The following is a 16738-nucleotide window of genomic DNA, read 5'->3' as shown; positions in this document are numbered from 1 at the left end:
GAGAGATGCGCAGCCAACAGTAAACATGGCAAGAACTCGATGAAGAGTTTTCTCGTGACTCCCTTCCAAGTATAGACAGGTACAGCTTCTTCTCATTGCTGGCTTCTTCCTCCTCTCCCGTCTTCTTTAACTCCTCCTTTTCCATCTCAGCATCAGCATCGTCAACCTCATGTGCGCGCTGGCTCCGTTGTTTATTACCCTGCATTACATACCTTGAGGTTCTTGTTCCATATTTTCACCCCCTCTCCTTATCTGACCCAAAACACTTAACCGCCATCTCTGCTGTGTCCTGCCGCCGCTTGAATTTCCCGCGTGCTTCGTATCTTTTTCTCCTCTTGTTATCCTCTATCACCTTCGATTCTTGCCATCTACATTCCAATCGAGCATCAGAAGGTCAGTTCCGATATCTGGATTCCATTCCTTTGCGCATGACGGCTGCTTAACTCGCATTGAAATCGTCCTTTCCACTTCGTCTGCAGCTATATTCATGCATGTCGCGATACGCACTGGCTTGTATCTCCATTGAAGCACGATAGGGTTGGCACAGGTGGAACAACACCGACAACATTCCCGAAGAGTCATTTTGGATTCCAGTCAAAGTCAACTGCTTTTAACTCCCGCAGGAACTCCTGATATGCCATGGCACTAATACCAAGGAATGAATGACACTGACAATTGTGCGATGCAGAGCTTCGATTTGGGCGCCTGTTTCCTCAGTCTCCCGCTCATCCACCCACGTACATACAAACACAAATTGCTCTCGACAACATCTGGGTTTACTCGCCGTATCTCCCTTATATTGAAAACAAAGTCTTGATCTTGGACTGCGTCTGTTGGCGCAAGCACAATCATGGCTTCATCTGAACCAGTTAGTAGAACCAAAAACGCTGTGATCCCCATGTGCACTATTTTGTTATCTTCCTTGCTTCAACCCTTTTCTGGACAAGCTCTTAGCCTGGTTGCTAGGCCAGGGACCATAGCCTTGAATCGGGCACCATTGTTTGTTAGACAGCTTGTACAGGGAACCTCTAGCCCTCTTTTTTTTTCAGGCAAACAACACATGTGCGCCAGTGTTTATGCACATGAGCCTTGACCACTTCTTGTTCATCAGTCTATCACTTCGTCAACGGGCCTGAAAAATAGCAGAATTAGCTAATCCTCAATCTTTCTTTTCCCTTCCCCCTTTAGGTGCAGCCTCTTCGCATCAACAAAACTCCATCTCCCACAAAAAAGCCCGTTGCACCACGTCCGTTGAGCGAAATCTCGCCTGGAGAGAAGCGGCGAAACTCTCCTAGCTGGAACCAAACCACGAAGGTATGTACTGTTCATCGACTCCCTGTCTTTCAATTTCCATCCCTAGAGATGGCGGTGTTGTTCGAATCTAACCCCTTGGTCAAACCTTCACAGGCGATGGTCTTGAACCCTGATTCCTCGCCGTTCCAATCGTCACCCGCCGATTCGACTGCCTCTCCTCGCATATTCTGGCAGAGTCGCAACTCCATCACAGAAAATAGCCTCCTCTACGGCAGTCCCATCATGTCTCCATCAGCCATGCGTCGCTCGTCGCTCGAACGCCTGCAAAAGGCTTCTAGAGTCAAGAACTCCAACATTTTGGCTTTAGAACAGAAGCAGGAGTACGACCCGACACGCATTCATTACATCGAGCGACCTCTTGCTAAGGTGCAAGGGAATGCCTTTGGCGGTACCGGTATACGCGCCAACTTCGAACACACCGAGCATCTACGCACCCCCGAGCGCAAAAATAATACTCACCAGCGTACCCGAACCTCAGTGACCGCTCCCGCAACCCCAAGCCATGTCAGAGGTGCTGCCTCCATGTCCTCTTTGGCCAGGAGCAACCCGCTCTCGCTCGGCGACCCGATCCTGAGTTCTCCCCCCGCCGATGCTTCAACGCCCGAAACCCGATCTCCTCTCCCGGCTATCCCCCCTCACACGCCAAATCGGGGACAGGTGTCACCCATAAAGTCCTCTCTCTCTGCATCACGATTTAAGAGCAGTTTCAACGAAGAAACAGGTCAATGGACCCTCGAAGATACCGGTCATCCCCATCGCACCCTACACCGCCACGCGAAAAGTGTAACCTTTGACAATGCACCACCTCAGGTGAATGAGTACGAGATGGCTACTCCCGATCTTTCCTCTATCGACACCGAATCGAATGAAGGCAGCTACGTCGAAGATGATGAGGAGGAAGAAGATGAATACGATGACCAGATGTACCGCCATGACGATCCAGAGGACAGTTTCGATGCCTCCCTAGAAGATACTGACAAGACGCCCGTAGTTCTGCCTGATGATGAGCAATGGCAAACACGCAGCCCGCCCACTCCCAAAGGTGATAACAATGGTCAACGGCAATATCAGTACAGCCCGGGACCTAGCTCCAACTTTGCTGCTGCCACTGCAGCAGGTCGCCAGTTGCAGAAAAGAACCGAGGCAGTCTCGTCTTCCGACCACCGACCTCTCCCTCCGCTACCCGGTCGAGAATTGAAGTTGGAACAATTGCCCTCTGCCTCAGGCTCTACTAGCGAATCTGGTGACAAGACGTCTACTTTTCACCGTGGGCTACCTTCCCCACCTCTGCATCGGGGCAATGAAATTCACATCAGTAGTAACATCGGTCACAGCAAAATGCCCCTCGAAGAGCGTCTGAAGCTTATGATGCTTTCAGACGATGGAAAAACTGCAGCTGAGCAACAAAGAGAGCGCCGACTCCGTCGTGCGGGAGGCCGTGATAAGGTCGGCACTCCCGAGTCGGATGCCCTGCATTCTGTTCCCCAGTCACCTTCAATTGTGGATGTCAAGGCTGCTAACGAAGCCTCCGATGCGCTATCAGCGTCAACTGGCTCCCTTGAAAACTCTGCTATGGGACGAGAACCGTCCTCGAATGATCTGGAAGATGATGCCAGCCTAGCACCACCTCCTCCGGTTGGTCGGTCAAGCACCGCTACACCGCGCTCGAGCACCGGTACCGTTCGCTTGAGTCTTGATACTACTCACAAAGGCCCTAGAGACAGTGTTCGTGAATCATTGACACCTACACCTACGACAACTACTCTGGCTCAAAAGGAGATCAAAGACCCTGTTTCACCCCCTTCTCCCGAGTCTGTTACCCCCGTCACTCCTGCCACTCCCCTCACCTCAGCCGGTCCTGCGCGATCGGCCTCACCTGACGACAAAGAAGCTCGCGATTACAGTTATGACGATGGCTCTGAATACGAAAGCGGATCGGAGGAAAACGTCGAGATCTCAGTCTTGTCTGATTACGACCTCCCTCCCTTGACCCGCGAATCAATCATGCGGGGTGTTGATAAGGCCAAAGTGCGCAAGCGGGAATCAGACTATAACTTTTCGTCACCACCACCCAGCTCCAGTCCCCTTCGGCCGGCCACGTCCCACTCCCACTCCGGCTTTGTCCCCGACCCCGATCTTCCACTCGCCACCACTGAAGAATCTTCCATGATGTATGACAACGAGGAAGATGAAGGGAGCGTGATTATTCGTCGCGATCTGGCGGAGCTAGTAACCGATGATGAGGAGACTGAAAATTCGGTTGTTATCAATCCTAACGGCGTATATGATATGTACACGGATGATTCCTATGCTGAAACTGACGGTGATTTTACTGGAGCCGAGTGTGATACCACTAGCCAATTCTCATCGCACGTTGATTCTGAGAAGAGTGTCGTAACTCGAGACGCCTCTGCCAGTGGATTAGCATCTCCTCCCACCCAAACGGAAATCGACATAAGTCACCCCCCCAAGTTGGCCCTCAATGCTCCCTTGCTTCCTCGTCCAGGGCGCCAGGAATCCGCTCATCGCTTAGAGTCCGTCCCATCAGCAGAGGTCTTGCCACTTGTCACTACTCAAAAACCGACTGAACGGCCCCAAACCCCGCCCCGTACACTTTCCAAACCAGAATATGACGGTACTGGCTGGGGCGAGCCGAGTGAATATGAAACTAGCGTCTACACCAATGATGATAATGAGCCTAGCTCACCTGAGTCTGTTATTCGTCATCCCGTCAATGATGGTTCAGTGTTTGAGAGTGAAGATGATTTAACGGAGCAGGAAGGTCGTGATGACGAGAGCATTCAGGATGACGACGCTACGCCGGAGCCCGAAGCACCACTTCTCGAAGCCCCAGCAATCCCTGAGCGTCAGGCTACCATCAAGGCTTCAGGTTCCACTTTGAAAACTAGGCCATCCGCCACTCCCGCTGACATGGCTGCTATGCGCGAACAGAGAAGAATCGTCAGTCGTGAAATTCCGATGCCTGATGTTCCTCCTATTCCCGATAATGCCCGTGAACGGCTGAGCAAGATGCTCAACGTTGAGCAGGATCTGGCTGGCACGGAGAACAGCAACTCAGGGGACTACATCGAAAGACATCCAAGCTTTAAGAAACGCAGTCTCACCCTTGATCTCGACACAGGTCTCAGCCTCGACAAAGATTTCGACCGCGTCATTGAAGCACAAAAGGTAGCTTTTGATAATTACGCCCAACCCCGACAATATGATCCTACCAAACGGAAAGGCATTTCCAGCGAAATGCCTTCACGATACCCATCGAGACTAGTGTCAACGAGGTTAAACAAACCAATTCATCAACAATTGGGCATGACTTGTGCCAGAATGGAGTTTGTCGAGCCATGCAAAAGTTCAAGCGAAAACTGCCATTGCCTTGGACAACCCCGTTCCCAGACGATTCTGCAACATGCCGTGACATACGCTAACATACTTTCTCATCCAAAGCGTGGATACCTCATGCGCCAGAACACTAAACTGATTTCCGCCAGCGACAAGGATACTGACCCTGATTCCTGGAAAATACGCTCTGCCGGGAACTCGCCTGTTAAGACTGAGCACCGTCACCCGGCATGGGTTGTTGAGCCCTGGAACAGTAAACGCCAACGTAGCCTTAGGTCCCGCGGACAGGCGAATGCCGCTCCTGGTGCTGTGCCGCCCTTGCCTGGTCAAGAGAGCAACGCTCAATTGGCCTTGAATTCACTTGCCGAGGAAGAGGTTGACCTCGCAACTGATGAAGTTGGTGAACGTGGACGTCTATTCGTCAAGGTCATGGGCGTCAAAGATTTGGATTTGCCCATTCCCAAGAGTAAGCACATATCTTCACTCAGCGAGTCTTGCCAGGTCACTAACATCACTATAATAGACGAGCGGACATGGTTTAGTCTTACTCTGGACAATGGAGTGCACTGTGTGACAACCGCTTGGTTAGAGCTAGCACGCAAAGCCCCCATCGGTCAAGAATTCGAGCTTGTTGTTCCTAACGACCTTGAGTTTCAGCTAACTCTGAATGTCAAGCTCGACAAGCCCATCCAACGCGCGGCTCCTGCGGCTGCGGTGCCTGTCCGTATGACAAAGGCTAAGACGTCAACCTTTAGCCGAGTGTTTGCTTCTCCCAAGAAACGAAAAGAGATGGAGATGCGGCTTCGCGAGGAAGAAGATCGCGCTGCACGTGAACAACAAGAGGCGCAAGCTAAGCAGCAACGTTCGTCTGCTCCCACTGCGTGGGATCTTTTGTCTCCCCTCTCAGCCGAAGATGGTAGCTTTGCCCGTTCATATGTTTGTCTCAAAGACCATGAGGCTCACTGTTTCGGACGGCCTTACCTAGCAGAAGTTGCGTGTTTCAATGAGTGGGCCAACGAAGAAGCTACTTTTGCTTCTAGTGTCAAGAGTAAGCGTGGCAACAATGGGGTTGTTCGACGTGCACCGTACAAGATTGGCAAGCTCGAGCTCCAGCTTTTGTTCGTCCCACGTCCCAAGGGGTGCACAGATGAAGACATGCCCAAGAGCATGAACTCATGCATCCGCGAAATGAAGGCAGCGGAGGAGCGTCTTGCCACGTGCTTTGAGGGACACCTAAGCCAACAAGGAGGAGACTGCCCTTACTGGCGTCGACGATACTTCAAGCTAGTAGGCGCCAAGCTTACTGCTTACCACGAAGCCAACCGTCAACCCCGTGCTACCATCAACTTGGGTAACGCTAGACGACTAATCGACGACCGCCGGGCGTTGACCGAACGAGAGATTAAGGGCAAGGGCGGGCGGCGGAGACGATCGGCATTTGCGGAAGACGAGGAAGGGTACATGTTTGTTGAGGAAGGATTCCGCATCCGCTTCAACAACGGCGAGGTGATTGACTTTTACGCAGACACTGCGCAGGAGAAGGAGGCATGGATGCGGGTCTTGGTTGAAGTCATAGGGCGGTCTGACAGCAGCCTCGACGATGGCGGCAATGCTCCTAAGAGGAGCAAGTGGTGCGACGTGGTGTTCAAGCGCGAAGAGGCCATGAGGCGACGTGCCGCAGAGATTCGACAAATGAACTCGCGAAACAAGGGCATCATGTAAAGCAAGTGCCTTTGCCGGGACGTCGTGGTTTCTCCGTCATGACGGCTCCGTGCCGTTTTCTTCTTCCAAGTCGACATCCGTCTTACTTCGTTCGATCTGGGTACTCTTTTCTTTGCTCTTTTCTTGGTTCGGTTCATGGTGTTTCTGGGGCATTGGTCGGTTCTGCTTGGTTTTTTATTGGAAGGACAGGGAATATGACGGCGTACATACTCATTGGAGTTCCCTCGCCCAGCAAGATTCGCATTGGAGTTTGCGGAAACTAGGAGGGGGATTCTCGACAACACACACACACACACTCATTATCTCTTTTTGTTGTTACACGCTCTTTTTTTCTTTTCTTTTCTTTTCTTTTCTTTTCTTTTCTTTTCTTTTCTTTTCCTTGTTGTTTTTATTTCCTCTCTACTAGCTTTTCGTTCCTTCTACTAGTTTTTTTCTGCCTTCTTCTCTTTAAGGTTGACATATGTAAGCTGGTTCTCCTTGTGACTCCATGAATATGTTATCCAGGCTGTCGTATGCACTTGTAGAGCACCTCAGGTGTCTCTTTTTTTTTTTTCTTAATTGGTTCATGGGCGTTGATCTGCACTGTTTGTAGCTTGCGTGCATTCATTCATTGTTCGTCTCATTGAGTATAGCGTATACAGTGCACAAGATGCATTGTTCAAGCAGAGGACTCGGCTGCCTTGTTGGGGGAGAAGGATAACGGATGAGACAAGACGAGACAACCCTAAATGCTGCATACATGGAGTACAGAGGCGGGCGGGGTTCACAGTGGGTGCGAGGAGAGAGCACCCAAAGAACAGCACAAGGGGAGGGGCGGGGAGAGGAGAGGGCAACCAGGCGGGACGACATGGCCTGGACATCTTTTATCTCTCTCGGTTTCCTGCAACCTGGGCTGTCCAATATCTTGTTTTGTTTGGCGGGCCTTTGTTGTTGTCCGTCTGCCAATGGTTGGGCTCCCCGATCCGAGAGTGCCGACCACAGCCACCATACCAGGCCTCTGTGCGCTTAGGCTGGCTGCCAGGCTGCCGCCAAAGACCTGGATGCCCTGAAGAGCCCCTGTAGGCCTGTAAACGAGGCCCCAAGTCGCTGTGGCTTTAGGTTTCTGGGGGGCGCTGACCCTGGAGCTGGACTGTGAAGCCCCCTCCCCTCCCTTCTCTCAGGCTGGTTCCCCTGTGCTAGAGCTTTAGCTCCAGAAGCTCTGCGCGGTTGCGTCGTGAAGCAACGAACTGGCGAGTTGGTTATTGCTTTGGCTCTTTTTTTCTTGTCTCGTATCTAGCTCTGTTCTTTTTTCTTTCTTTTTCTTCTTCTGCCTTTGTTGTCTGTCTTGTCCTCACGTCCCGCCCCTTTAACATATTTTTTCATCGCGACAAATTATCCCTTTTTTATTTTGCGTTTTTCTTGTCTTTATTTACTTTTTTTCTTGTTGTCTGGCGTTGCTTATTTTCCCTGACTGAAAAACCACGCTGCTGGTCTGTCCGCTTTTATTCTTTTGTTTTTTTTTGTCTGGAAGGGCCGTGATTGTCTTGTCCCTCTCCTTGTTTTCTGCCTCTTCGAGTTACTCTGCTGAGCTTGTCGCACCATCGTCACTCCTGCTTTCTCACCTAACGTCATCATGTCGGGCCGTTTTGTGCGAGCTTCCAAGTACCGTACGTGGCTCCCAAGTCTCACATTGAAGCTTCCAGCCGGCCCAATTGCTGCTGGCTGGTTCTCCCTTTCCGGCCGTCCTCTACCTACACGCCACATCTCAATAGCCCCCCTCCTTTCCCGCGCCCTCCTCGTCTCCTTTCCCCTCTTCCCCTGAGGCCCGCACTCTCTGGCGCACCCGAAACGCCTCCTCCAGCGCATCTCCCCGCTAACCTTTTGCTCGTCCATATCTACAGGCCACGTCTTTGGCAAGCCGACTCGCAAAGAGTTTTGCTACGACAACCTGCATATCAGTCGCAATGCCTGGGATTCCAACTTGGTGAAGGTGAGTGAAGGCGATCCTGACAAATGCCGTCGCGGCCAAGGGGCATGGCCTGATTCGTAGCTCGACCTGCGAGCGAGGGGCCTGCGGAACAAGAAGCGCCAATAGGCACGTGCGACAATCGATAAACCCAGCATAGAGCCCTTGCGACAGCTCAGCTCCGCACACCTGTTCATCGGAGCTGCTAGCACTAGGCCGTTCCTCTCGACTGGCTTCCCGCTATCATGACACCCACGATACTTGCGCGTGCTGCCCCAAGCGGCCATGCCTGTTGAATGACAGCTACTGGTGTAGCGTTTTACAAGACTGACATCCGCCCTCTCTCCCTCCGCAGGCCAACCCTGAGTATCTGTCCGTCAACTGGGAGTCCAGTGGCGGCGGTGCCTTCGCAGTCATTCCCCTCGAAGAGCGCGGTAAACTCCCTGACCAAATCCCGCTATTCCGCGGTCACACCGGTCCTGTTCTCGACACCGACTGGAACCCCTTCAACGACCGTGTGATCGCTTCGGCTTCCGACGATGGCAAGGTGTGCATCTGGGAAGTGCCCCAGAACTTTACTCTGCACACGGACGCCGAGGATATCCCCAGCGTAGCCCCCAAGTTGACCCTGTCGGGCCATACCCGCAAGGTCGGCTACGTCCTGTGGAACCCAGCTGCAGAAAACGTCCTAGCTTCGGCCTCAGGTGACTTTAGCGTCAAGGTGTGGGACGCGGCCACGGGTTCGCCGGCCCTGAGCCTTGTGCACAACGACCTCGTGCAGAGCATGTCGTGGAATGCTCCTGGAACTCTGCTGGTCACCACCTCGCGCGACAAGAAAATTACCGTGTGGGATGTGCGCCAGGAAAAGCCCGCCAGTCAACATGCTGGCCATGCCGGCGCCAAGAGCAGCAGAGTCGTGTGGATGGGCGAGCACAACCGCTTTGCCACCACTGGTTTCTCCAAGATGAGCGAGCGACAGATTGCGCTGTGGGAACCTGGCAACTCGGACCCCATCGGCGGCTTCACCATGCTGGATTCCATCTCGGGTGTATGCATGCCCTTCTGGGATGAGGGCAGCAACTGTCTCTACCTGGCTGGCAAGGGCGACGGCAACATCCGCTACTTTGAGTACGAAGCCGACAAATTCGAGTTCCTGACCGAATACAAGTCGAGCGACCCCCAGCGCGGCATTGGCTTCGTTCCCCGCAGAGGTATCAACGTGCGCGAAAACGAGGTCATGCGTGGCTACAAGACTGTCAATGACAGCTACATTGAGCCCATTTCCTTCACCGTGCCTCGCCGCGCTGAGGTCTTCCAGGCCGATTTGTACCCCCCGGCCACTGGCCTCAAGCCTGCTGAGAGTGCCGCCGAATGGTTCAGCGGCAAGTCAGAGATGCCCGCGAAGATTTCGCTGGAAAGTGTCTACAACAACCAGACCCCCGTTGAGGTTGCCTCTACGCCTGTTGTTACTGCCCCCGCCGCTGTCACTGCCCCCAGTCCTGCGACCCCTGAGCCTGAGCCGGTCGCTGCTCCTATCAAAAAGGAGGAGCCCGCTCCCGTGGCTCGCAGCATTCCTCCATCGGTCAAGGATCAAAAGGAGAGCATCTCCAACATGGCCAACAGATACAAGGATACGGAGGAGGCTTCCTCGTCCGAAACCGAAGAGCCCTCGGCCTTTGACGAGCCCCCCGCCCGCTCTTCGTCTAGCCGCCCGACCCCCCGTAGCTCCGCCGTCTTCTCGTCAGGCACCACACCGCAGCCACTCAAATCTTCTGCTGTAGCCAAGACTGGATCCGGCACTGGCACGCCTGTGCGCAGCCCCATCACCCCGCGTCCCATCCCACTGCCCATCGTCCCGACGCCCACGGCCGTCGCTGCGGCTGCGGCCGCTGGCTACGGCTCGGGTGCTCCCAGCCGCAGCGCGTCGCCCGTCAACAGCGACGTGCTCAACGAGATCAAGAAGCTGATTGAGGCTCAGACGACCAAGATCGAGGCACTGACGCGTGAGGTCGAGCTGCTCAAGCGCAAGGTCGAGGGCCCGGCGGGTGCGCAGGACCAGAGCGAGCGGATCCGTCTGCTGGAGCTGGAGTTGGAGGCTGTGCGCTCATAGCCAGCCCACGTGTATCACTCAAACAGACGTGGCGACAGAGTATGAATTGGAGGTGAATAAGAGGAGAGGTTTTATTTTATCATCATTCATTCTTAGCCTACAGGTATTACCTTGTTCCCAGACGGCCGACTAAAAAGGAAAGTGACAGACGGAATGCTCGGCCGGATGGACAGATAAAGGAACGATGGAGGAGGAGGGTTTTTTTGGATTATTTTATACACTGCGAATGCTCATGTGTCATCTGACGCTATGATGAAGATGAGATGTTTATGCTTGCCTTTTTTTTCTTCTTCCCATGAACCTAGTGATGAAGTAACTCGAGTTACGAATGGCCAGCAGGACAGGTTCTACTAACTTTGAATCGAGGGCTGTTCGTCGTTGGACCCGGGGTTTGTACTACGTGAGCCCAACATCTATGTAAATCACGTGATGGTGTCTTTTCTCCTTGACTGCGAGCAACGGAGCATGATAATGGGTGAAGGTTGCAGAGGAAAGCAAAGTGATAGTGCGCTGTGTATATGTTTATGTAGCTGTAGATGTTAACATTCTAGGCGGACCGCCTCGATCCCATCCTCGGTGCTTCGGGGCAGACTCGCTATCAGCTCAGACAGCACGCAGCACGCCTAGAACAAAACCACAAGTTTCAACGTGGGCAGAGATACTTGTACGAGAGCAGGCACATCAACATATGCAACCGCACGGAGCGTCAGCTAGGGCTAGCCGACTACCGAAACTCCCAGATCCCATTTCCCTCTTCGCCGCTTTTTTCTTTTCTTTGTCGTAGAAGGGCACAGCGAGCGTTGCTCCTTGGCAGGTAGTCTGTTATCCTAGGCAATGAATGTCAAAGATGTAACTAACTAGGTATACGGGCAAGCATGAAAAGCATCCAACATATCGGGCATGCCTTGAGCTGGGGGACGGTTTGGACGAGAGCGACACTAGTATGAAATCGTGTGTGTGCGTTGTGGGTGTTTTTTTTCTCTGTTCCTTGGCGGCTTCTTCGCCCATTCTTGAAACATGACTGCTTGGAAGCCAGCATCTGAAACGCGAGGGCAGGAAGCTAAAAGAGAAAGAAAAGAAAAAGAAAAAAGAAAAAGTGTTGTATCTGCCTCTCTTCGGCCTGTCTTCTTTTCTATCTACCCACCATCTCCGCTGATTCATTGTCCGTGCCTCGGCTTTTTGAGAGCGTCTTGGCTATGTTGCTCTTTGCATTTTCGGAACTGGCGTCCTTGATATTCGTCATGCTCGAGATAACGTACTGTTTCTTTCAAAAGGGGACCGACTTGGTTGGTGTAACTATGTCTTGATAGTCATATTTGTATAGTTACTCTTATTCTTCTGAGTGGCAACATATAGTACATACATGCATCGTACTGACCTGCTCCTCTGCCGGTCTCAACAAGTATTCACTGACTGGCCTAGTCGTCCTCCGTGTCCATTGTCAACGAAATCCGCCCCCCCCCCCTCCCCCTCTTCCCGGCCCTCAAAGCTGTGGTCCAAAGCATTACCCAGAAAAGGAACATACACGTTTCAGGATAGGAGAGACAAGAAAGAGATGCGGAAGCACACTCTCTCTTGTCCAAGCTTTTGATCCGATATGCCATGTTCGCCCAGGCCTTCTTTTATGCTTCCGCCCCCATCATGCAACGGAGGTTTTGTTCTCTCTTCTTGTCTACGTCCCAAGCAACAATGTACGTGCGAGTGCTTCCGCAAGTACAACCTGTCGTTACCTCTCTCTCTCACTCGCTCTCTTAGTCTCCTCCTTTCGTCTAAAGCGCTGTGACAACTGTACCCTCCTCCTGGCTTCTGGAAAAGGCTTCATCTTTATTATGGAGCACTGACTAAACAAGACGAGGGCCAGAGAGATCCAGAACGCCGTCGTCATGACCGAGGAAAGAGAATATGTACGACAGAAATAGAGACAGGGAAAGGCGCATGAGGACAGGCAGGGTCTCTCATCGTTATAACTCTGGTCTAGGATGTGCCTAGGAACAAAGAGAGGGTCATAGCAAAAGTCTAGCATTGGCCGAATGAGGATTTGTTTCTCTTTGCTATGGCTTTTTTTTCTATCTTGACGCCATGCCATCATTGATTTCACTTGTTGTCTGCCTGCAACCACAAGGTCTGCTTCGCTTGGCGCGCAGGACAGCAGGGCATCATATGCCGTGGGGGAAGAGGCGTAGAAGATTTGTGTCGACAGGGCCCGGCCCGGCGGATTTGCGCCCCATGTCACGTATCGACACAATAGGGCGGGCAGGGCGAGGCAAAGAAGAAGAAGCAGTCATGCTGCGGCGCGGACAGGCCGAGCGAGAGCTGTTGGGCCTGGCCTGGCCTGGCTGGTGCCGGCAGACGGAAGCATGTTTTGTACGGACAAAGCATCGTGACTTTTCTGTCTGACTAGACTGCGGTTTGCAGTGGATTCTTGTCCCTGTTCTCTCTGCGCGCGCGCTCGGTGCTCGCTGGGCTGTGGTTGTATATATTTGCTGGTGAATGGCAATCTTGTGGTCCATGCGCGCCAGACCAGTGCACATGTGCGCATGTGCTTCGGGCGAGAGCAGGTACATACATGTGTACATACATACACACAGGTACTAGGCCAGTTGGGTGTTTGTGCGGCCAGATAAGCAGGCGTTGTCAGTCTGGGGGTGGAGGGGAAGAGGAAGGGCCACACTGATTGACGTCTTACAAGTATTAACAACCATACAGTTAGTTACTATTACACAGGCACATTACCGCACATGTATCTACATAGATTCTGGGATTCATACACATGCTCCCGTTGCCACCTGGACTCCGTTGTCGTACGCAGGCGCAGGCTCAGGCTTCTCCCTCTCAGTTCCCTGCAATATAACGGGCACGGAATTGGTTGTTTTGCCGTCACCAGTTGTCCTTGCAAGGGGAGCCCCGACCCTGAGCAAGACTGGCAGACGGATTTGTTTACTTGGACAAATATCGGCTTTACGCTGCCCTTCTCTGGTCTGGCTTGGCACCGCTCAACATGACGACGCTTGATTTCTGCCTCAGAGTTTCTATATATTCTCCCGACAGAGAGCATGTATGAGTGGAGTGGAAAAAGTGACTGACAAACATCGAGGAGACGCCCGTTGCTACTCTTCTCCGGTTTCCTTCGTCCTTGCTGCATGGTTTGTTCTGTTCTTAGTAGCTTTGTGTTTCACCTTCTGTTGGGCCAAAAGGCACAAGAACAACAAGCAGGAACAACAACGGCAAAGGAGGGCCAAGGAGAAGTGGCAGGATTACTAAGAAGAGAAGAAGGGGGCGTGGGCTCTACATGACGGATGGATGGTATCGACCGGTTGCGCTATGGGCTTCATTTTACGGAATCCAGCCGAGCGGGATAAGGAGCCCTGTTTGGCTTTATTCCTTTTGGTAGATTAATGTGTCTCTTTTTTTTGTTTTTTTTTCCTCTTCTGTTGGTCTTCACTGCCACACTCACACTGCACTGACCTCCTCTGGCTTCCTCGACTACAAAGTCTCTAGCTTTACCGAATTCTGCTACTGCGAGACAGAGAAGCACTTATCCTTGTAGCAGGAGGGGAAACAAGGCTCTGTGCTCTGTCGTACATCCAGAACCAGCTGCTATATTGTCTTGCCGTCCGGGGATATTTCGACCGGTGGCGGAGGTAGCGTCAACGGACAACGAGGAGCTGTCCAGGCCGTCCAGGATGGATGTCATGAGGAGCGACGTTGGCTGTATGTTGTGGTCGATGCCACGATTATTGCTCCCTTGCTTTTTATTTTCTTGGAGTTCATTTTCTTTTCTTTTCCCCCTCGGTTCCTGCATTCACCAAAAGTTCCAGTCGTCCTCACATCCACCAAGCAGAACCCAACCCAGGCCAAAAGCAGCCAGGTCCAGATGCCAAGCTCGCGTTATTCGCTTCCCTGTTGTTCTTCTGCTGCTTTGTTTTTTGGGGGGCTCAGACCGTGGGCTGAGTCGGGGCGTTGTTTCAGAATTTTAGAGTTGAGCCAGGGTGATGTTTATCTTCGCGTCCGTGCATTTCATTTTTTTGCTTCTTCTTTTTCCCTGGAGAAAGCAGGCCAAGGTCACGACGACAATGCAAAGTCCGACTGCATAGTGAGTGTATTTTAGAAATGTACACGCGTATATTGTTTTTTTTTTCAAGACACTCAGTCCCCCGTCTTCTTCGGCCATCGTCAAGTCCCGGTTTGGTGCCACTTACACGCTCCTTGCATAACTGCACGTGTTTGCATAAAAAGTGTGTAACAATAATTATGTAGTCAACTGGAGTCAACAACTATGTCAATAATGGCCCCATTGTTTCCTGGCCAATCACCACCAATCGTTCAACTCTGCCAACCACGACCCTCTTCCTCAGGCTCCTGGCCGGCCAAGCTGGGCGCTTGCTGGGCCGGGCTTCGAAAACAAAAGAAAAGTGACAAGCCATTTCTTCAAGAGTCGCGTTCTCTACTCTCGGCTCCTTTTTTCCCTCGTGACAACTTAGCCGAATCTGTCATGTCTGGGCGTGCCACGACAGCAAAGGTCCTAATCCAGAGTATCTATCACATGCATCTGATTGGTTTTGATGGAGAATGTGCTTCTAATGTCTCTCTCGCTCTCTCTCTCTGCCTGTGTTGTCCTGGGGTCTCCTGTCCCCTTCCCTCCCCCCCCCCCCCAGCTATTCTGGCTTGACTGCAATGTCTGGGATCGGCTAGCTGCAGGCCTTTGCTGTTAGTCACCAGTACCGAGTCTAGGGAACCATCGAGAACCCTTAATATCAACACAAATTCCTCGTCACAAAAGACGGCCAGAGAGACTACGAGGCACGCTGGACGGGGCCTCTGCATGAGTCACGCATGCATTCCATCTGCTTGCAAATTCGTCGTCCGCTGGGCGCCATTCGTCTTAACGCCGTTCGCTGCTCTTGGGTCTTCTTACATAACAAGCCAGCCAACCATCAACTTCAGCTTGCCTGTCGCTTCTTTTCTTTTTTGCCTTGTGTCCCTCATGTTTCAGATTTTTTTTTTTTGACAAAGGCCATTCATTGCATCAGATAGCCAATGAGACCCTAAGCCAAAAAGAAAAAAAAAAGCATGCGTGGCAACCGACAATTCGCTCTGGCGGTAGCCGCTTGGCCGACTTGCCGGTCACTCTATACATCTCGGTCGCCCAATACTTGTTTTATTTGCTATTCTTAGAGATCCTCTTCTAACACTCGTAGCTTTTTTTCTTTGTTTCCCATCGCCAATGACGGCGTCGGAAGACGCCTCTCCCCCCTCCCAGGTAAATTCCCCGAAGACAGAAGAGGGGGGAAGGATGTTCTGGAAGCCCGGCGGTTAGGCCTTTTCTTTGTCGAGATGGCGGCCAGCGAGAAAAGAAGCACGTTTTTCTTCCTGGTGAGATGCTCAGAACTGATAATCAAGAAGAAACAAACGGCCTCTGGCTTGTACTTGTATCAAGTGCTTGGTCTAGTCGGGTCCTTTTTGCACTAAACCAGTCGATCAAACAAATGCACCACACAGGAGAACAGAAAACATGGCTCAGCTTGTAGTTAGTTACAATCAACAATAGTTATGTATGTCCAACACCAAAAAACAGGCGCTGAGTGCCGCTTCCTGCACGAATACAAGACACAGATGACAGTAGGGCATTCATTATATTGTTCTGTCTCTTCGCTTGGACAGGAGGTCCTCTCCTCCTCCTCTTCCCTGTACACAAGGCCCGTGGCATGCATGCTCTGCTCTGTAGAAAGTCGTACGATTTCATAAATGGTTTCTTTTTATAGGTTCTCTTTGCTTTCCCCCTCCCTTTCTTGCTTCTTCGTTCTTTTCTCGCATTTACGGCTATTGTCCGTCATCTTTACTTCTTCCCAATTCCACGCCTTTGTTTCATGTGGCCAGGGGACGCATTACTTAACCTACCACATGATAACTCTACGTATATAGCAGATGAGAAAGATTATGGTGATGGCAATGTTCAAAGTGTGTGCACCGCTTGAGGTCTCTTGTTGGTTGTATGCGGTTCGTCTGTCGTCTATTACTGCTCATCCCTCTGCACTGAGAGAGACTTTTGCTTGGGATTTTTCTTTCATCTGATGCCTCTAGCTATCCAAGATCCCATGAAGCAAACAGCCCTGAAAAAAGCGTGTGATTCTAGATACAAGTGAGATTTTGTACATGACTGCAGCATTGTGTAGTCAGCTAACTAGGCATGTAACTAGTGAACTATAACTATCTACTACATAATTCCTTGTGCCTGTCTCCCTCCTTAGCCGCCCCACGATTCTCGGCTGCCACTAGATTGTTTGCTGCTC

At 51.8% G+C, this 16738-nt stretch overlaps 2 protein-coding genes across 2 annotated transcripts; both read left to right on the top strand.

Moving 5' to 3' along the window:
- Positions 1 to 850: 850 nt before the first annotated feature.
- On the top strand, positions 851 to 6393 carry BROUX77_004640 (uncharacterized protein; the record flags this gene model as incomplete). The annotated part of the gene is made up of 5 exons (XM_073749425.1): positions 851 to 868; positions 1189 to 1314; positions 1408 to 4503; positions 4777 to 5137; positions 5195 to 6393. The coding sequence occupies 5 exons, from the start codon at positions 851 to 853 to the stop codon at positions 6391 to 6393; spliced, it is 4800 nt and encodes a 1599-aa protein (XP_073605097.1).
- Positions 6394 to 8005: 1612 nt separating this feature from the next.
- BROUX77_004639 (uncharacterized protein) lies at positions 8006 to 10448 on the top strand (the record flags this gene model as incomplete). The annotated part of the gene is made up of 3 exons (XM_073749424.1): positions 8006 to 8039; positions 8274 to 8362; positions 8694 to 10448. 3 exons carry the CDS (start codon positions 8006 to 8008, stop codon positions 10446 to 10448), a joined length of 1878 nt encoding a protein of 625 aa, XP_073605096.1.
- Between the last annotated feature and the right edge of the window lie 6290 nt (positions 10449 to 16738).

This window comes from Berkeleyomyces rouxiae (assembly GCF_048999995.1).
Source record: "Berkeleyomyces rouxiae strain 22BRR77 chromosome Unknown BrBRR77_ptg000004l, whole genome shotgun sequence".
Lineage (NCBI taxonomy): Eukaryota > Fungi > Ascomycota > Sordariomycetes > Microascales > Ceratocystidaceae > Berkeleyomyces > Berkeleyomyces rouxiae.
This window is presented reverse-complemented; position numbering and strand designations above follow the sequence as displayed.